The following is a 20000-nucleotide window of genomic DNA, read 5'->3' on the forward strand; positions in this document are numbered from 1 at the left end:
TACTTAAAATGGATGCGTATGCAGTGTGCAGTGTAGTGTGCAGTGTAGTGTGCAGTGTAGTGTGCAGTATGCAGTGTAGAGTGCAGTGCAGTGTGCAGTATGCAGTGTGCTGTGCAGTGCAGTGTGCAGTGTGCAGTGTGTGTGATTCCCCCTCTGGTGTGCACGTGTACTGACCTGGCTTGTCACCGCTCATGTGGTACCAGAACTGTACACACTCCGGCCCCCTGAGGGCGCTGGTGAGTCCAGAGTACAGGCTGGCAGACTGGCCTCTTGACATGACATCATGACTCGTATCAACGATCATATAGAACCCTGAAACACATTGGAGAAAATCATACAGACATACATTACATTACATTACATTACATTACACACACACATACATATCAGAGTACACTGGAACCTGATTTCTGATACGTGATCAGGGGTTTGCTGTGGTACCTCTGTCGGTCTCCAGGGTGTGGTCGGTCTTTGGCCCGCTCGCGATGCCCCCGGTCCAGCCGCTCTGCTTCCTCCAGCCCCCTCTCCCGCTGGAGACGAAGTCACACTGGCTCGCCTCGAAAGAGCAGCTCTGCAGAGCCGGGCAGGGCCGGGAGCTCAGGGTGATGTCATCAAGAGAGATATCCCCATCAAAGCCATCCCGCAGCGCCTCAAACACCAACTACAGGAGAGGGGAGAAGAGAGGGGAGAGGAGAGGAGAGGGGGGAGAGGAGAGGGGGGAGAGGAGAGAGGAGAGGAGAAGAGAGAGAGGAGGAGAGAGAGGAGAGAGAGGAGGGGAGAGGAGAGAGGGGAGGGGAGAGGAGAGGGGGGAGAGGAGAGGAGAGGGGAGAGGAGAGAGGGGAGAGAGGAGGGGAGAGGAGAGGAGAGGGGAGAGGAGAGAGGAGAGGAGAGACAGGAGAGAGGAGAGAGAGGAGAGAGGAGAGGAGAGAGGAGAGGGGGAGAGAGGAGAGGAGAGAGGAGAGAGGAGAGAGAGGGGAGAGGAGAGAGGAGAGAGGAGAGAGGAGAGAGGAGAGAGAGGAGAGAGGAGGAGAGAGGAGAGAGGAGAGGAGAGACAGGAGAGAGGAGAGAGAGGAGAGAGGAGAGGAGAGAGGAGAGGGGGAGAGAGGAGAGGAGAGAGGAGAGAGGAGAGAGGAGAGAGGAGAGAGGAGAGAGAGGGGAGAGGAGAGAGGAGAGAGGAGAGAGGAGAGAGAGGAGAGAGAGGAGGGGAGAGGAGAGAGGGGAGGGGAGAGGAGAGGGGGAGAGGAGAGGAGAGGGGGGAGAGGAGAGGGGGGAGAGGAGAGAGGAGAGGAGAAGAGAGAGAGGAGGAGAGAGAGGAGAGAGAGGAGGGGAGAGGAGAGAGGGGAGGGGAGAGGAGAGGGGGGAGAGGAGAGGAGAGGGGAGAGGAGAGAGGGGAGAGAGGAGGGAGAGGAGAGGAGAGGGGAGAGGAGAGAGAGGAGGGGAGAGGAGAGAGGAGAGGAGAGGAGAAGAGAGAGGAGAGGAGAGAGGAGAAGGGAGAGGGGAGAGAGGAGAGGAGAAGGGAGAGGAGAGGGGAGAGGAGAGAGGGGAGAGGAGAAAGGGGAGGGGAGAGAGGAGAGGAGAAGAGAGAGAGGAGGAGAGGAGGGAGGGGAGGGGAGAGGAGAGAGGAGAGAGGAGAGGGGAGAGAGGAGAGGGGAGAGAGGAGGGGAGAGGGGAGAGAGGAGAGGGAGGAGGGAGGAGCAATGTGATATTCTGCAGTGATATTTTATAATGTAAGCGTTTGTAATGTGATACTTTGTAACAATTGTAAGTCGCCCTGGATAAGGGCGTTTGCTAAGAAATCAATAATAATACAGTAATAATAATGTGATCTCTGCTGAAGGGGGTCGGTTTCCTCAGTGTGTGTGGGGGGGGTGACTCACCTCGAAGGTGCGGTTCTGGTGTGGGACCGGGGAGAGACCTCGCTGCCACTCGTTCCCCTGTGTGCCCGACCGCGTCCACAGGACCGTCTCCTCATCCCCTCCACCTAGCCTCAGCTTCAGGGACAGAGTGCCTGACAGACAGACAGATAGATAGACAGACATGAGTCACCCCGAACACTCAAAGGAGCGGGCAGCTCTCCCTGTCCTCCTGCAGGTAAATGAATCCAAGGCTTTTCAATGAAAGTGACTCACCGGTGTGCGGCCCGAACAGGTGGTACCAGAAGGAGAGGCACATGGTCTCAATGGAGGAGCGCTGGGGGTAGGAGAGTAGGCGAGCAGAGCGCCCCCGCAGGTCAGGGGATGAGACATCGACAAACACAAAGTGACCTGGACAGAGAGGGAGGGGAGAGTGAGGGTGGGAGAGAGGGGGGGGAGAGAGAGGAGAGGGGGGAGAGAGGGGGGGAGAGAGAGAGGAGAGAGGGAGAGAGGGGGGAGAGAGAGAGGAGAGGGGGAGAGAGGGGGGGAGAGAGAAGAGAGGGGGAGAGAGAAAGGAGAGGGGGAGAGAGGGGGAGAGAGAGGAGAGGGGGAGAGAGGGGAGAGAGGGAGAGAGGGGGAGAGAGAGAGGAGAGGGGGAGAGAGAGAGGAGAGGGGGAGAGAGAGGGGGAGAGAGAGAGGAGAGGGGGAGGGAGAGGGAGAGAGAGAAGAGAGAGGGAGAGAGAGGAGGAGATAGAGAGGGGAGGGAGAGGGAGAGAGAGAAGAGAGGGGAAGAGAGGGGAGGGAGAGGGAGAGAGGGGAGAGAATGTGAGAGAGGAAGAGAAAGGCACTGGAGCAGTTCCAACTTGCCCATCTAAGAGAGAGAGAGTGTTACTGAGACACACTGAGAGGGAGCAGGCTCTTACCCGAGCCGGTGGTGTGGTCGAACCCGGGTCCAACGTCATGGATCCACTCTAATTCATCAGTCTGGTCCTGGTACCACCCGCACAGCCCCGCTTCGAAGTTGCACGACACATCTGAAACAGCACAGCATTACAAGAGTACTGCCCTCCCCCTGCTCTGTGTCCCCAGGGCCCTCCCCCTGCTCTGTGTCCCCAGGGCCCGGCCCTCCCCCTGCTCTGTGTCCCCAGGGCCCGGCCCTCCCCCTGCTCTGTGTCCCCAGGGCCCGGCCCTCCCCCTGCTCTGTGTCCCCAGGGCCCTCCCCCTGCTCTGTGTCCTCAGGGCCCGGCCCTCCCCCTGCTCTGTGTCCCCAGGGCCCGGCCCTCCCCCTGCTCTGTGTCCCCAGGGCCCGGCCCTCCCCTGCTCTGTGTCCCCAGGGCCCAGCCCTCCCCCTGCTCTGTGTCCCCAGGGCCCGGCCCTCCCCCTGCTCTGTGTCCCCAGGGCCCTCCCCCTGCTCTGTGTCCCCAGGGCCCGGCCCTCCCCCTGCTCTGTGTCCCCAGGGCCCTCCCCCTGCTCTGTGTCCCCAGGGCCCGGCCCTCCCCCTGCTCTGTGTCCCCAGGGCCCGGCCCTCCCCCTGCTCTGTGTCCCCAGGGCCCTCCCCCTGCTCTGTGTCCCCAGGGCCCTCCCCCTGCTCTGTGTCCCCAGGGCCCGGCCCTCCCCCTGCTCTGTGTCCCCAGGGCCCGGCCCTCCCCCTGCTCTGTGTCCCCAGGGCCCGGCCCTCCCCCTGCTCTGTGTCCCCAGGGCCCGGCCCTCCCCCTGCTCTGTGTCCCCAGGGCCCTCCCCCTGCTCTGTGTCCTCAGGGCCCGGCCATCCCCCTGCTCTGTGTCCCCAGGGCCCGGCCCTCCCCCTGCTCTGTGTCCCCAGGGCCCGGCCCTCCCCCTGCTCTGTGTCCCCAGGGCCCGGCCCTCCCCCTGCTCTGTGTCCCCAGGGCCCTCCCCCTGCTCTGTGTCCCCAGGGCCCGGCCCTCCCCCTGCTCTGTGTCCCCAGGGCCCGGCCCTCCTCTACCTGCTGCAGTCGGAGGCTCGAGGTCTGGGGAGCAGTTCAGAAACGCGATGTCATCGACTGCGACCTTTTGAACCCTGGGAACAAAATTATCCACCAGGGTGGCGATCTCTATCTGCGTAGGAAATTAGAAATGAGAAGGGAAAGCCAATGCAGTGACAAACGTCTTTCTCAATGTCTTCAACATTACTTATTTAGCATGGGGTCAATTCTACAGGCATTGAAGAGCTCCTGGGGGTATAACACTGCATCCAGCAAGCACATAAATAGAGTGCAGAGTGCCGCGCTCCCTCCGTGTGTCAGGACTCGACGGCAGTCAGGTATACCTGTGCTGTAAGGACTCTTCATTAATGTTTGAGCTACACAGGAGCTCTGTAATTAACAGTGAGATCTGCTTTTCTGTCTTCACTGCTCATTTGTGTTTCGTATGAAATACAATGTGTCTCTAGAGCAGCTCCCTGTCTGCTCCGCACCTGGAATCCTCTCGGTCTCGCTCCCACGCTGACTGTCACGATGGTCCACTTGTCCCGCGTCCTGTGAGTGCGCCAGAGCAGCACCTCCGTGCCCAGAGCCAGGTCCACTGAGCTCACCGAGATCCCCCCTGCAACACACAGCACAGCGCTGTGTATATACACCTGCACAGGGGCTCACAGCTGCTCTGCACATTTAAATGCACTGCAGCTAAAACATTTCCATGTCAGACTTACATGAAGTGGCTTAGTAGATTTGCAGAAGCAGTGGAAGGGGAAGTTGCTGGTCCTGCCGCGCTGCAGGGGGAGGCTTACCTGTGAAGGTGGAGTTGCTGTAGAGCAGGTATCTGAACTGCATGGAGCAGGCCGGCCCCGAGGGACCCAGGACTGGACTCAGAGCTTTGGCTTTGGACAGCAGCTGACCGTGAGCCCTGGCCAGGGACAGGTGATCTCCTGCAGGGAGAGAGAGAGGCTCTGAGATCAAAGACCTTCATGTCATCCACTGCGACCTGGAGAAGGGCAAAGCAAGGTGCAAGCAATCTACTGCAGCCCATCTTTAAACAAGGCATTGCAAAGTGTTTGTCAGTGTTACCGCGGGAGGAACTGGTGCTCTGCCTCACTGTCCACTCCAGCCGTCCAACACTGTGGTCTCTCCAACCGCCGTCGCTGACATCAAACGTGGCATTACCTGCAGACCACGGACAGACACGTCACAGAGAGCCAGCGGACAGACAGACAGACAGACAGACAGGGCAAGGGGCATGGTGAGCTGACAGTGCTTCATAAGGAGACCCACGTGATGGGAAAGTCGTGTGAAAGAATTTCAGTTACTATTTCTCAGCGCTTGAATCCTGAACTCGGTGATCAGGGGCGGGGTTACGGCTCCCCGGGGCTCAGAGTTCTTGTCCGATACTTTTAATAGCCAGAAGCTTCGTTCGCTGGAGGCTCCGAGTTTTCTGCTCTCCCACTCACTCACCACAGTCCATCTCGTCCGACTGGTCACTGCAGTCCAATCTGAAGTCACAGACCAGGTTCTGATCCACACACCTCCCGTTCCTGCACTCAAACTGGCCCTGGTTGCACCTGCTGGGGGTGGCTGTGGGGAGCTCCCAGTCTGGAGACAGAGAGTCTGAGGAAAGAGGAGGCGGAGAAGGGGGCATTGCTGTAAGCAGCCACACCAGACCCAGGCTACATGCTTATCTTCTACCAGCGTATTAAACTCAGGACTCAAAATCTACAGTCATCTGCTGTTCTGTTTGTGTGTAACAGGGAAATAAACCCCCTGGGAATCCCCGACAGAGTGAGCTCTCGCTGTGCTGGCTTGTCTTACCATTCGAGATTCTGCAGCCCGGGGACAGGATCAGATCATCGAGAGCAATGTTCCCAAATCTACCTCCTCCGAGAACGCCTTCAATCACAATCTGAGGAAACACACAAACACACAGGCACCTAAACACACAGGCACCTAAACACACAGCTAGAAATGTAATTCTGAAGACCAGCTGGAAATGTAACTCTAGAGACCATGACTAGCGAGACTAGGAATCACCCTCAGCGACGGCCGCATGACTGAAGTGTGAGCCAGCCTTTAGACTTTGGGACAGGCTGTACCTGGAAGGAGGTGTTGACTGAGAAGTGGACCTTCTCCCTGACCCAGAGGTCGCCCCTCTCTCCCTGCTCGCTCTTCGCTGGGATCAGCTCTGCGGGGTCTTGGGTTCGATGGTAGATGTTGAGACTGGCAGCCCGGGGTCCGAACATGTGGTAATAGAGAACGAGCTGCACAGACACGCACACAGAGAGAGATGCTTTATTACCAGGCCTGGGGGCACTGACTGTAAACCAAAAGACAGAGAACACAGTGGCGGGGGTGGGGGACTTACGAAGCAGGACTCAGTACCGTTGGTGGGCTCAATAGATGGACTCAGAAGTGTGGCGCCATTGCTGTTTCCAATATACAAGAAATACCCTGGAAAACAGGAAGAAGGGGTGATCTGCACGGATCTGCATGGATCTGAGGAAGAAGGGGTGATCTGCACGGATCTGCATGGATCTGAGGAAGAAGGGGTGATCTGCACGGATCTGCATGGATCTGAGGAAGAAGGGGTGATCTGCACGGATCTGCATGGATCTGAGGAAGAAGGGGTGATCTGCACGGATCTGCATGGATCTGAGGAAGAAGGGGTGATCTGCACGGATCTGCATGGATCTGAGGAAGAAGGGGTGATCTGCACAGATCTGCATGGATCTGTAGCACATTATCATCATTATTATTATTATTATTATTATTATTATTATTATTATTATTATTATTATTATTATTATTATTATTAATAATATTATTATTATTATTACGAGCAGTGCAGCAAAGTGGTCAAGTTACCCTCTTAGCACCCACAATATATCTGATTAATGTACCTGCATATACATTGGTTCTGATTGGAGTACCTATATATATACATTCTGATTGGAGTACCTGCATTGGTGTTCTCAGTGTGATCTCTGGCAGGGCCTGACAGCAGGTCAGATGAGCTGAACGACACCTGATTGGTCCTTTCCCATTTGCGATTAGTCCAATCACAGGTCCCATTCTGGAAGTCGCACTTCCTGTATTGGGCTTCAATGGGAGAAACTGGTCAGACCCACCCCTTCCCTCTCGACCACTGACTGACAGTGGAGTCAAATTCAACTCTCAAATCTGTGAGAGACACCATTAACCCTGCATACCACTCTGTCAAATTCAGCTTGCACACAGCAGAGTGCCGGTACCACAGGTCTGTGAGAGACACCATTAACCCTGCATACCACTCCATCAAGCCAGCGTCGGAACTGGGCACGGCTTCCAAACTCACTCCACTGCCGAGCACTTGGGGCCAGGCCCACTGGAATCAAAGAGAATAAGATTAAGAGATTAACCCCCGACTCACCGCACAGATCTGCGTCCTCATCGCTGGAGTCTCCGCAGTCATCCGTCCCGTCGCAGGTCTGCCACATCTCCACGCACGTCCCCCGAGCGCAGGGGAACTGGTCAGAACACGCGGACACCGGCTCTGAGACACACACACACACACACAGACAGGTGTTTAAAACTGCAGCGTCCCCACAGTCACGTTCCATTCAACTACGCTACAATATGTTTCTCTGGTGTTCATTGTCTTTAGTTTGCTTTAGCTTCATTCCTCAACGATGATTCAGCTGGAGGGACACAAGCTTCCTCCCCTTTCAACCCTGCTTGAAAAGTGTCACTCTGTGAGTCAAACAAAAACCTAGCTTTACAAAATCGGAAACCTAAAACAGGGGTCTTTTTTTCCCATGAGTTATATATATATATTTGTCTATTCCCCTAAGCAGTCAGGATACAGGTATTTTAAGCAGGGCTTGTCCCACAATAAGCACTGCTGAGATGTGTGTGGGTGACGTACGGGGCAGGGCACAGTTGCGGAAGTTGATGTCGTCGATGGCGATGTCTCCGGGGTAGGACAGGCTGCGGCGGGACGTGAAGACGATCTGGAACGGCTCGGGGACGCGGCCCGTGAAGATGGAGGCCTCCCTCCAGCCGCGCACGCTGCTCCCAGCACCGCGCCAAACCACGGCCTCCCGAGAGCTGGACCGCAGCGTGGCGAACAGGCTCCCTGCATCCACACCCACGCGACCTGCAACTCAAAACCCAACAGGATCGGAACGGGACCTGCGCTGCCCCCGCCCTCCCCACCAGCATTTCTAGAGCTTCTTCATTGTGAACCATGGCTGGTTCCGTGCTTTACTACACTTTGCTATGCTTCTATGAGGGCACCTGGGAGGCAGGGAGCTTCTCGACTGCTTTAAACAGTCACAGAATTCTAAAAGGCAACCTCATGCAGCATCGAGGCATCGCAATATCTTCACGGACGAACACAGAGGGTTCTGCTCACCGGAGTCCCACACTTGATACCAGAAGCGAAGCTCACAGGCGGGCGCGGCCTGCCTCATGCGTGGAGAGACCAGCACCGCAGTGGTCAGGATGTTGTCATGGACTGCTCCCACTGCCATGAACCAGCCTGGGGGAGAGAGAGATACCATGTGCTGAGATCAGAAATGTGCAGCTGAAACACCATGTGCTGAGATCAGAAATGTGCAGCTGAAACACCATGTGCTGAGATCAGAAATGTGCAGCTGAAACACCATGTGCTGAGATCAGAAATGTGCAGCTGAAACACCATGTGCTGAGATCAGAAATGTGCAGCTGAAACACCATGTGCTGAGATCAGAAATGTGCAGCTGAAACACCATGTGCTGAGATCAGAAATTTGCTGCTGAAACACCATGTGCTGAGATCAGAAATGTGCTGCTGAAACACCATGTGCTGAGATCAGAAATGTGCAGCTGAAACAACATGTGCTGAGATCAGAAATGTGCAGCTGAAACACCATGTGCTGAGATCAGAAATGTGCAGCTGAAACACCATGTGCTGAGATCAGAAATGTGCAGCTGAAACACCATGTGCAGAGATCAGAAATGTGCAACTGAAACACCATGTGCTGAGATCAGAAATGTGCAACTGAAACACCATGTGCTAAGATCAGAAATGTGCAACTGAAATACCATGTGAGGGACTGTTCTGAAAGCTGTTCTGTTTACCTCGGTCTGTCCCCAGGGTGTGGTCAGAAGCACTGTCCCCCGAGATGTAACCTCTTTGTCTCCCCCACTTGTAGGAGTGGACATTCTGGTCTGTCCAGCCGCAGGTGTCCTTCTCAAAGTCGCAGATAAAGGGTGGATCACTGTCATACCCTGGACAGAAAGAGAGAGAGGAGGCACAGATAAAGAGTGGATCACTGTCGTACCCTGGACAGAAAGAGAGGAGGCAGGAGAACTCAAAACAGCAATCCCTTAACAATGTGATTCATTCAAAGAACAAATTGTTCTGAATGCTTGTGGGTATCAAAGAGAGAGGTGTAAGAGAGAGCCTACGTTCTCATCTCAGGGATGTCCTGGAGAAACTTGACAACCCAATTTCATTTTCTTTAGAGAACCAACTGCTAGGAGCAACCAAACGCAATCTGGTGAAAGCTGAAATGTAAGAGGGTCATCATCAGTGTGACAGCCCTGGAGCGATCAGATCCCTGACTCACCACAGTCCTCTTCATCGCTGCAGTCCTCGGGACAGTCGCACACAAAGTCACAGAGCCTCTCCTCCGCGGCGCTGCAGGTGTTAATGTGACGAGAGGAGCCGAGAGCGGAGCTCAGTCCTGCAGCTGCAGGGGAGACAGGAGGGAGCACGGGGGTTAAACCAAAACGCATGTGCCGCTCATTTCACATGGGAAAGAAAATACTAAATCTATAAGAAGTTATATGATTCATACATGTGCAGTGAAGGTACAACATACGTGCTGTACAGCTATGTGTTTCAAATGCATGAACCATAAATATAGAATATATAGAAAACTTTATTTCCTTTTCAGATGGGATCAGATGGGCATATCGCCCAGGGTCCCCTTATCTGCATTTCATCATTTCTGCCGTGTTAAACTAGCGAGCTTATCAGCAATCAGCTCAGTGTGTATGGGCTTAAAGTCCATGGAACATTTCAGAAAATATGTTATGAAGCGCTGAGTAATGTAATTAACACAATCGCTTAACATCAGCTGTAACCCTCTGTAAATATTTAGAGAATGTCTTCGATCTTTTCATGAGAAAAAATAAACAAGGATTAATGAGGAATGAATGAATTCATTAAAATCGCCGCGTTGTATAAACACAGCGTTTACTAATATCAGCAGTTCAGTCCGAGGGAGTGTGAGGAGTCCTCTCTGCCAAGCACAGGCTGCTGCGAGGAGCACTCTGGCAACGCGTGTCCTCTTCATTAGACTGACACTGTCCAGGCGTCAGTGAGACGGCTCTTTAACCCTTGTGTGAAACAGCTGAAAAAAAGTCCTTTTGGACACATAACAGATATATATTTCACTGAAAATGTGTTTTTTTCCCATTGCTTAATATGGGTAAAAAATAAAGAGCGCCCGTCTCATATGAGGTCACCATACGTCCCCAGAGATATATAAAGACTAGACCTTATATATATATATATATGAAGACCCCGTGCATGAAAGAGATTTTTTTTTCCAGTGGGTTTGTAGTTAAAAAGAAAAACATGACAGCATGGTAGCAGTTAAAGGGCTGCTGCTATCACACAGGTATAAAGCTACGGTTCTGAATTCAGCCCACATATAAGCCCCTGTGTGAGGCTCCAGTGCCCCGTGTGAAAGTTCCCTGTGATACACGGCACAGCACAGGCTAGGAGGTCAAGCACAGCATATACAGAGAATAGGGTGCAGGGTGCTGTGCGATACAAGAGCTGACATCCACGCCGTGCTGGCTGCATCGCACCAGTATAGTGGTCTAGTACCGTATCTAACATGATATAAACAGAAGAGCTCACCGAGCTGGGCTCCGGGTTCAAGCAGCAGCAGCAGCAGCAGCAGCACATGCCTCAGAGTCCCCATCCTGCAGTTCACAGCACAGACTGGTTAGGAGGCAAGGGATCCTTGCCTTTCAACAGCACTGATAAGATCTGGACTTTAAATCCATCAGCCCTCATACAGCAGCGTGGAGAGACAGAACAGCAGCTCTGCTCTCCAGGGATTGCATTGTCTTGATCCACTCCGCCAGGCAAACTATCCACGAGCAGCGGATTCAATGAAACAATAATACAGAGCTGCCCTCAGACCCACGTTAATGAACACAGGAGGAGCATTCGAACAAGGGTGCGACGATGCCCCATAAGCAGCAAGAGCCACATATACACCCTGCAACTCGGGCAGGTAAATGTGATCGTGTTGCACCACAAAACAGGGCGATATGGAGCGTGGCAGGGCAGCGCTGCGTTCTGCGATCGAATCCACTCCCCAGTGGAACTGCAGGGCTCTACATATGTGCTGTAAATCATTTTGAACGAATAGTGCACGCTGTGCTGCCCTAGTCTAAGAGTCGTCGGCTCTAATGAAACCCATTCTTCAACACACAGCGTCAGACCCGACACACGGGATGGGAACTCATTCTTCAACGCACAGCGTCAGACCCGACACACGGGATGGGAACTCATTCTTCAACGCACAGCGTCAGACCCGACACACGGGATGGGAACTCATTCTTCAACGCACAGCGTCAGACCCGACACACGGGATGGGAACTCATTCTTCAACGCACAGCGTCAGACCCGACACACGGGATGGGAACTCATTCTTCAACGCACAGCGTCAGACCCGACACACGGGATGGGAACTCATTCTTCAACGCACAGCGTCAGACCCGACACACGGGATGGGAACTCATTCTTCAACGCACAGCGTCAGACCCGACACACGGGATGGGAACTCATTCTTCAACGCACAGCGTCAGACCCGACACACGGGATGGGAACTCATTCTTCAACGCACAGCGTCAGACCCGACACACGGGATGGGAACTCATTCTTCAACGCACAGCGTCAGACCCGACACACGGGATGGGAACTCATTCTTCAACGCACAGCGTCAGACCCGACACACGGGATGGGAACTCATTCTTCAACGCGCAGCGTCAGACCCGACACACGGGATGGAACGGGTGTTCTACAGGACCCCGAGCTTTAAACCCTGATCAGTTCACGAGGAATTAAGAAAGGCTCGGGGTTCAGCTGGGTACGAGCCGTGTGCAGACACAGACATCATGAGGAAAGCAATGAGTTCATGGACAATTGCAGCTGAATGATTGATAGGATACTCATATCTGCAGCCGTCAGTGATTAGCCCAGGTTTCTGTTGAGCAAAGCAGTAGTTTACAGTCCTGTCCAGATTAATCTGCAGGATTCCTGCTGCGCAGGCTGGAATCCGTGGAAGGAGCAAAGGGGAGGGGGGAGGGTATGTGTCGCAACTCAGCCTTGAGAACGTGATCGCAGCTCTCACTCCAATGGCACTTGCATTTCTATTACTTCTCATTGTCTTCTACAATGTGAACTGCAGCCCTGCTGAAAGACAGGGACTACAGCATGTGTGCTCAGTACTACGCCCCTGCACCCAGAGCCTCTGCCTTTGCATTTTGTAACAGGGAGCTGTGTGGAGCTCCGTGTCTCCTGGAGCTGTGATGTGTGCACAGACACCAGCAAACCAATCAATCAAAAAATGAATGGATCGAGTGCATTCCACCAGTCTAGGGATCTCACTGCCAGAGCACTCCCCTGGAACAATCGCTGCCCGGAGGACACTAAAGAGTGGCGCGCTCCTCCATGTGGGTGCGCTGGTATAAAGAGTCCCCAATGCACAGCGTCATGTGTTCTAACTGGAACATCTCTGCACAGCTCAGGAGGCATGGGGGACTTTCACCAGGTGCGGACCAACATGCAGGACAGGGCTGCTCTGCGTGCAGCACACAGAGATCTGTTTCAAAGCACAGCAGGAAGGATCAGGGGAGATGTTGAAAGGGTAGAGAACAGGATAAACGGGAGACAGTTTGTTTTACTTTCATTACAGCTGCTAATTCCACACACGTTCTTTCCCTGGGGAGCATGTTGCAATGGACACACACTTCACATTTCAACACTGCCCGGCAGACAGCAGGATCTGCTACTGTTTATTATTTCAGTACGAGGATAGGGCTAGACTGGGATGAGAGTTCTGCTTCCCAGAACATGAACAGAATCGTTTGGTGGTTTTGGTTATGATATGGTAGTGAAGAATCACCATTAGGAATGCAATGTATCATCCTCACTATCTGTCACGCACACACACACTCACTCACTCACTCTCTCTGTCACACACACACACTCTCTCTCTCTCTCTCTCTCTCTGTCACACACACACTCTCTCTCTCTCTGTCACACACGCTCACTCACTCACTCACTCTCGTTACACCTGGTCACAATCAAAACTGTGCCATTAAAAGAGTGTCAGACAAGCTTGTTTATATAAGAGTTTTAATCTCACTCCAACAGAAACGTTTCATTTCCCTTACATGTAAATAAATATGTTGATCTTCCAGTAGAACTGGGTTGTTTTCATACTTTGGCAGCGCTGTATAAGCCGGGGAGACTGGGGACAGAAACAGCACAGTCCGCACCCTCACGTGGGGTTTGAAACTGGGACAGAACAATAATGCTAAAAGGAGTTTGTGTTGCACTTCAGGACTGAAGGAGTCCAGCCTGCATGCCGCCTCTTCACAATTCAATCCAGTGTTAATAGCCCTCATCTGCCCAGCTGATTTCATAGTCTGGGTAGCGGGATTTCAGCTTCTCCGTGGAAACAGAATGATTTGCTCGACCAAATCCCTGCAAGACAAGTGTGGGGATTGTAAATGGCGATTCATTGTCCTACAACACAGCACAGCACAGCACAGTACAGTACAGCACAATACAATCCAATCCAATACAACACAGTCCAGTTCAATATAATATAATAAAATACAGTCCAGTCAAGACCTCCCTCCAGTGGTTTACCTCCTTAATTCAATTCTACAGTGTTGTGTGTAGAGCCAGGGCTGTGCAATGGGACTGTGTGTGTAGAGTCAGGGCTGTGCAATGGGACTGTGTGTGTAGAGTCAGGGCTGTGCAATGGGACTGTGTGTGTAGAGTCAGGGCTGTGCAATGGGACTGTGTGTGTAGAGTCAGGGCTGTGCAATGGGACTGTGTGTGTAGAGTCAGGGCTGTGCAATGGGACTGTGTGTGTAGAGTCAGGGCTGTGCAATGGGACTGTGTGTGTAGAGTCAGGGCTGTGCAATGGGACTGTGTGTGTAGAGTCAGGGCTGTGCAATGGGACTGGCCCGTCACTGCAGCGCTGCAGTATTTTTACCATGGAGTATCCGTACACGTGGATCTTCTTCTGCTGGCTGTTGTGGTTGATCCTGCCGCCTCCGATGCACTCGCAGTCCAAGGAACCCCCCTTCTCCAGATCAGCAGCTACCTTATCATAGATGTCAGCTGGGAAATAAATCATAAAGACAATAATAATAATAATAATAATAATAATAATAATAATAATAATAATAAGACGACAGCAGGTCGCAGTTAAAGTGCCTGGGAATCCCGTGGGTTTCTCTTAACGCTGTTTCTTGCACTATCCCCAGTCTCCTGTGCATGTAAAGCAGTACTTGGGGAGGGATGGGAATGAATGGGGGAGTTTGCTGCTGTACTAATAAAAATAACATTTTCATGAATAAATACAAGCTGCATTTTTGTGTGCTTGCTTGCTTGCTTTGTTAGTTTTTTGCACGTGTACAGTTGTCGTGCTTTCTATTCTGCAGCCCTGGTTGGATGTGTACGGAGAGAGAGGAAGTCCAGCATGCACGGGATGATCTCAGTACCTTGCTGTTCACGGAATAAGTCCCATTGCAGCACAGTTTGATCCATTCCTGGTTGCACTAGGAGTTTAATAAGACACATCTGAGCGTGTTCCCTCTATGCACTGGCTAATCGAGCGCGTAGTAAAGGCTGGAATGGGTTCAGTCGCTCTGCAATAGGAGGCTCATTCCCTTGCCTGCAGCGGCTTGCTTCAGCGTTCGGCTGTGGAACGCTGCACGCGGCGTGCCAGTCTGCTGAAGCATGCAGCTGCACCAGCACGGCCGGCGCTTATTCATTCTCTCGTGCATGTTCTCCAGTGTGTCTCACCGTGGTACTCGGCCCAGGCGTAGCCCCTCACGATATCTTTGCTCGGCGTGTCCTCCCCCTTCGCGGTGCTGTGGACCCGGATCAGCACGTATTTAAACACCCCGTCCGGGTCTATATCTGCATCGGGGATCGCGCTCAGCAGCTTCTCAGACATCTTTGCACACAGGCCAACATACAGAAGTGTTCCGGGTGACTTATTGTTCTCTGCCGACACAAACTGCTGTGCAATCAGGGAACAGGGGTTATTAAAGGGGAAGGACGCTGTGAAATGTTAAAGGGGAGTGGCCATTATTTTATGTTCGGCCGATGTTGTCTGGTGTTGTGCAGAAAGTCGTTTTATGTTTACAATTGTAGTGAAAAGTGGCATTTCTTTATTAATAAAATAACTCTTCAGTAGGATTGTGCATTATGTTGGTGTATAGCTGCCATGGTCACACTTTAAATGGGAGTCAGAATAGTATAGACTTGGATTTGTACAACACAATACAGAACACTGACCACAATACAGAACAGTGACCATAATACAGAGCACTGTCCACAATACAGCACACTGACCACAATACAGCACACTGACCACAATACAGCACACTGACCACAATACCCCTTACCCCTCGCACACTGACCACAGTACCCCTTGCCCGTCTTCCAGTTGATGCCCTTGGCAATGGCCTCATGCACCCCCTTCAGGTAGCGCCCGTTGAGGTTGGACCAGTGGCACTCGTTGTACCACCAGGCGCCCACGTACGACACGGCACAGTTGCTGGACTCTGATTTGTCGTGATCGCGGTCCTTCGTGGTGAAGCTCATGTTAGAGTGGGAAGAGAAAGAGTCTCCTGAGAGAGAGAGAGAGAGAGAGAGAGAGAGAGAGAGAGAGAGAGAGAGAGAGAGAGGGGCTAGTGTCAGGGCTGGGAGACACACACACACGCACACAGGCACACTCCCATCAAACATCAGAAAGCTTTGTAAAGCCTAGATAGATTACGGTAAGCATATTAAAAACATGGTAAATCATGGTAAACTATGGCAAAAGCATAGTATAACTATGGTAAAAGAATGGCGAAACTGCAAAAATAGCATGCAAATTTAGCTGGGTACATTATTTATAAGGGTAGCGCTGTCTTGTACCTGCGTCTCCTTCCACGAAGGCCCCCAGCAGCAGCCTGTAGTTGTGTGATTCATCCAGGACCTGGAAGGAGCTGTATTTGGCGTAGACAGACTTGTCCTCAAAGTCCTTGAGGTCTATCCGAAGCTCGTGAGAGCCTGGGGAGGCATCAGAGACCAAGGTTAACATTGACACTGTCCTGCATCTGAAACCTGTGATTGACTATCATAATCACAGGGGTCCAAAACCAGCAGCCTGCCCCCAACCCCATCATGATAAACAATACATATCCCTATCATAATCACAGCAGCCTGCCTCAACCCCGTCATGATAAACAATACATATCCCTATCATAATCACAGCAGCCTGCCCCCAACCCCGTCATGATAAACAATACATATCCCTATCATAATCACAGCAGCCTGCCCCCAACCCCGTCATGATAAACAATACATATCCCTATCATAATCACAGCAGCCTGCCCCCAACCCCGTCATGATAAACAATACATATCCCTATCATAATCACAGCAGCCTGCCCCCAACCCCGTCATGATAAACAATACATATCCCTATCATAATCACAGCAGCCTGCCCCCAACCCCGTCATGATAAACAATACATATCCCTATCATAATCACAGCAGCCTGCCCCAACCCCGTCATGATAAACAATACATATCCCTATCATAATCACAGCAGCCTGCCCCAACCCCGTCATGATAAACAATACATATCCCTATCATAATCACAGCAGCCTGCCCCCAACCCCGTCATGATAAACAATACATATCCCTATCATAATCACAGCAGCCTGCCCCAACCGTCCGGGCGCTCAGGTGATGGGAGAGGATGGGTCCGGGCGCTCAGGTGATGGGAGAGGATGGGTCCAGGCACTCAGGTGATGGGAGAGGATGGGTCCGGGCGCTCAGGTGATGGGAGAGGATGGGTCCGGGCGCTCAGGTGATGGGAGAGGATGGGTCCAGGCGCTCAGGTGATGGGAGAGGATGAGTCCGGGTGCTCAGGTGATGGGAGAGGATGGGTCCGGGCGCTCAGGTGATGGGAGAGGATGGGTCCGGGCGCTCAGGTGATGGGAGAGGATGGGTCCAGGCGCTCAGGTGATGGGAGAGGATGAGTCCGGGTGCTCAGGTGATGGGAGAGGATGGGTCCAGGCGCTCAGGTGATGGGAGAGGATGGGTCCGGGCGCTCAGGTGATGGGAGAGGATGGGTCCAGGCGCTCAGGTGATGGGAGAGGATGGGTCCGGGCGCTCAGGTGATGGGAGAGGATGGGTCCGGGCGCTCAGGTGATGGGAGAGGATGGGTCCGGGCGCTCAGGTGATGGGAGAGGCTGGGTCCGGGCGCTCAGGTGATGGGAGAGGATGGGTCCGGGCGCTCAGGTGATGGGAGAGGATGGGTCCGGGCGCTCAGGTGATGGGAGAGGCTGGGTCCAGGCACTCAGGTGATGGGAGAGGATGGGTCCGGGCGCTCAGTTGATGGGAGAGGATGGGTCCGGGTGCTCAGGTGATGGGAGAGGATGGGTCCGGGTGCAGGTGATGGGAGAGGCTGGGTCCGGGTGCAGGTGATGGGAGAGGATGGGTCCGGGCGCTCAGGTGATTGGAGAGGATGGGTCGGGGCGCTCAGGTGATGGGAGAGGATGGGTCGGGGCGCTCAGGTGATGGGATAAACAACTTTCAAAAAACATAAATGCATTATTAAATAGATAGATAGATACAGGAAACTTAACGTGGTTCAAATATGCACACAGTGAATGAAGGGGATCGAATCAGCACACAGTGAGCGAAGGGGATCGAATCAGCACACAGTGAGCGAAGGGGATAGAATCAGCACACAGTGAGTGAAGGGGATCGAATCAGCACACAGTGAGCGAAGGGGAACGAATCAGCACACAGTGAGCGAAGGGGATCGAATCAGCACACAGTGAGCGAAGGGGATAGAATCAGCACACAGTGAGTGAAGGGGATAGAATCAGCACACAGTGAGTGAAGGGGATCGAATCAGCACACAGTGAGCGAAGGGGATCGAATCAGCACGCAGTGAGCGAAGGGGATCGAATCAGCACACAGTGAGTGAAGGGGATCGAATCAGCACACAGTGAGTGAAGGGGATCGAATCAGCACACAGTGAGTGAAGGGGATAGAATCAGCACACAGTGAGTGAAGGGGATCGAATCAGCACACAGTGAGTGAAGGGGATCGAATCAGCACACAGCTCCTCCAAACCGGCGTTCTGCAGAGAGGCTGGAGCACTGGCCAGAACCTGGACATGGATTCTTTTTCTTTCTATTGTCCCTTTAATAGTGAAGACTATCCTCTCCCGTCTGGAGGAGACAAGAGCCCCAGTCTGTCTTACAGCACGTGAAGGAGTGTGAAGGAATGCATGATGTGGGTTTGGGAAGCAGGGAAGGGAGGGGAGGAAACTTTAATAAACCAAGCGAGACAACCTTTGTAAAACTTTGTAACATTTTAATTATATATATATAAAGAAACAAATCGTGTTCAGAAAGCTGTACAAAGACGTGCATTGCGTCCTCAGTGAATGCAGCTCGCAATGCTGCAGGTTTCAGCTGCAGTGTGTTCCCCAGCATTGCTCCTCCTGCATACACCCCTTTACTAGCGGATCCAAATACCCTGTGTGGCCAGTGCTGGTGATGTGTGATCCGCTAATGTGAAAAGACTCCGCATTGCAAAGCAAGAATCACACGGAGCACTGGTGCATAATGGTTAGATTTGTGAGGTTTCTACCGGTATGTCAGGGAAACTTTATCACTTAACTGAACAGGCATTAAAAACCTTCCTATAAAAACATGCATGTGTCTGCAGGGCTGGCATCACTCTGAAGCCATGGTCCACTGTTCGGATAACGACTCCACAGAGTGATACTGAACCCACAGAGTGATACCAAGCCCACAGAGTGATACCGAACCCAGAGTGATACCGAGCCCACAGAGTGATACCGAGCCCACAGAGTGATACCGAGCCCACAGAGTGATACCGAACCCACAGAGTGATACCGAGCCCACAGAGTGATACCGAACCCAGAGTGATACCGAGCCCACAGAGTGATAACGAACCCACAGAGTGATACCGAGCCCAGAGTGATACCCAACCCACAGAGTGATACCCAACCCACAGAGTGATACCGAGCCCAGAGTGATACCCAACCCACAGAGTGATACCGAACCCACAGAGTGATACCGAGCCCAGAGTGATACCGAACCCAGAGTGATACCGAGCCCACAGAGTGATAACGAACCCACAGAGTGATACCGAGCCCAGAGTGATACCCAACCCACAGAGTGATACCCAACCCACAGAGTGATACCGAACCCACAGAGTGATACTGAACCCACAGAGTGATACCGAACCCACAGAGTGATACCGAGCCCACAGAGTGATACCGAACCCACAGAGTGATACCGAACCCACAGAGTGATACCGAACCCACAGAGTGATACCGAACCCACAGTCTGCACCATCCTTACCTGAATGATTACATTACATCTAGGAACAGCGTGACAAGAGCAACATCACTAAAGAATATAGAGAAATACACAGTTTAGAAAAGAAGAAGCAAAGAATTTTACATGAGCCACTCTTAACAGTGCACACCTGGGATACTGCGTGCCATTGGTGGAGCTCACGGTGACATCACAATGACTGGAGGGTGACATCACCGCGCACTGACGGGTCAGACAGAAGCAGGGACAGCAGAGGGACTGGGTGCTCTCACAGGAGACTGTCTCACAGCACAGCCTCAGTTCAGTCTGTTATAGAGGTGAACTGAAGGCAATGTAACTGCTGCTTGAACTGGCTGCTTCTATCTGACCACCTGGCTGGTCTCCGGGGGCAACTGCTCATCTGTTGTGATTTCCTTCTCGTTTCTTTTTTAATTGTTAACGTGAAAAACAACAGAGATGTTCCTCCATCCAGATTCACTTCCCGCTTTGTGGTGGCCCACGAGTTCACTGTCATTGTTTTTGTAGCACTTGAAC

At 52.7% G+C, this 20000-nt stretch overlaps 4 protein-coding genes across 6 annotated transcripts in view; all 4 read right to left on the bottom strand.

Moving 5' to 3' along the window:
- LOC117396729 (apical endosomal glycoprotein) overlaps positions 1-10796 on the bottom strand; it is an 11581-nt gene extending 785 nt beyond the window's left edge. The window contains exons 1-20 of the mRNA XM_058986663.1: positions 10692-10796; positions 9388-9510; positions 8897-9046; positions 8191-8316; positions 7702-7932; positions 7207-7329; positions 6756-6896; positions 6163-6248; positions 5894-6058; positions 5613-5703; positions 5259-5411; positions 4875-4970; positions 4598-4735; positions 4286-4413; positions 3816-3927; positions 2777-2887; positions 2130-2264; positions 1878-2008; positions 442-661; positions 175-312 (exon numbers count right to left, since the gene is read on the bottom strand). Of these exons, the coding sequence (XP_058842646.1) occupies positions 175-312; positions 442-661; positions 1878-2008; positions 2130-2264; positions 2777-2887; positions 3816-3927; positions 4286-4413; positions 4598-4735; positions 4875-4970; positions 5259-5411; positions 5613-5703; positions 5894-6058; positions 6163-6248; positions 6756-6896; positions 7207-7329; positions 7702-7932; positions 8191-8316; positions 8897-9046; positions 9388-9510; positions 10692-10755 (2662 nt within the window). The 5' untranslated portion in view covers positions 10756-10796. The remainder of the gene's footprint in view (positions 1-174; positions 313-441; positions 662-1877; positions 2009-2129; positions 2265-2776; positions 2888-3815; positions 3928-4285; positions 4414-4597; positions 4736-4874; positions 4971-5258; positions 5412-5612; positions 5704-5893; positions 6059-6162; positions 6249-6755; positions 6897-7206; positions 7330-7701; positions 7933-8190; positions 8317-8896; positions 9047-9387; positions 9511-10691) is intronic.
- A 2389-nt stretch (positions 10797-13185) lies between these two features.
- phpt1 (phosphohistidine phosphatase 1) lies at positions 13186-15116 on the bottom strand. 2 transcript variants are annotated; one of them, XM_033994995.3, is made up of 3 exons: positions 14889-15116; positions 14074-14201; positions 13186-13553 (listed from the first exon to the last, which is right to left on the bottom strand). In XM_033994995.3, exons 1-3 carry the CDS (start codon positions 15040-15042, stop codon positions 13461-13463), a joined length of 375 nt encoding a protein of 124 aa, XP_033850886.3. In that variant the 5' UTR covers positions 15043-15116; the 3' UTR covers positions 13186-13460. The 2 variants fall into 2 exon arrangements, with proteins under 2 accessions (XP_033850886.3, XP_033850885.3); XM_033994994.3 differs by having other exon boundaries at positions 14090-14201; positions 14889-15108.
- On the bottom strand, positions 14999-16480 carry LOC117396728 (ficolin-2-like). Of its 2 annotated transcripts, none has more exons than XM_058986666.1 (3): positions 16014-16480; positions 15497-15721; positions 14999-15108 (listed from the first exon to the last, which is right to left on the bottom strand). In XM_058986666.1, exons 1-3 carry the CDS (start codon positions 16177-16179, stop codon positions 15083-15085), a joined length of 417 nt encoding a protein of 138 aa, XP_058842649.1. In that variant the 5' UTR covers positions 16180-16480; the 3' UTR covers positions 14999-15082. The 2 variants fall into 2 exon arrangements, with proteins under 2 accessions (XP_058842649.1, XP_058842650.1); XM_058986667.1 differs by having other exon boundaries at positions 15012-15105.
- A 2002-nt stretch (positions 16481-18482) lies between these two features.
- Positions 18483-20000, bottom strand: part of LOC131697499 (ectonucleoside triphosphate diphosphohydrolase 2-like) — a 10469-nt gene continuing 8951 nt past the window's right edge. The window contains exon 9 of the mRNA XM_058986664.1: positions 18483-20000. This exon is cut by the window's right edge and continues 690 nt beyond it. The gene's annotated coding sequence lies outside the window, so the exon portion shown is untranslated.

The sequence above is a fragment of the Acipenser ruthenus genome, chromosome 15, assembly GCF_902713425.1.
Source record: "Acipenser ruthenus chromosome 15, fAciRut3.2 maternal haplotype, whole genome shotgun sequence".
In the NCBI taxonomy this organism is placed as follows: domain Eukaryota; kingdom Metazoa; phylum Chordata; class Actinopteri; order Acipenseriformes; family Acipenseridae; genus Acipenser; species Acipenser ruthenus.

Coding starts and splice junctions, on each gene's coding strand:
- phpt1 (XM_033994995.3), bottom strand. CDS start 15,042: ATGTCTGAGAAGCTGCTGAGCGCGATCCCCGATGCAGATATAGACCCG. Junction 14,202..14,888: donor CGCCTGGGCCGAGTACCACG/GTGAGACACACT, acceptor TTTATTTCCCAG/CTGACATCTATGATAAGGTA. Junction 13,554..14,073: donor ACGTGTACGGATACTCCATG/GTAAAAATACTG, acceptor CTTGTCTTGCAG/GGATTTGGTCGAGCAAATCA.
- LOC117396728 (XM_058986666.1), bottom strand. CDS start 16,179: ATGTTAACCTTGGTCTCTGATGCCTCCCCAGGCTCTCACGAGCTTCGG. Junction 15,722..16,013: donor CTTCGTGGAAGGAGACGCAG/GTACAAGACAGC, acceptor TCTCTCTCTCAG/GAGACTCTTTCTCTTCCCAC. Junction 15,109..15,496: donor CTGTGGTCAGTGTGCGAGGG/GTAAGGGGTATT, acceptor CTGATTGCACAG/CAGTTTGTGTCGGCAGAGAA.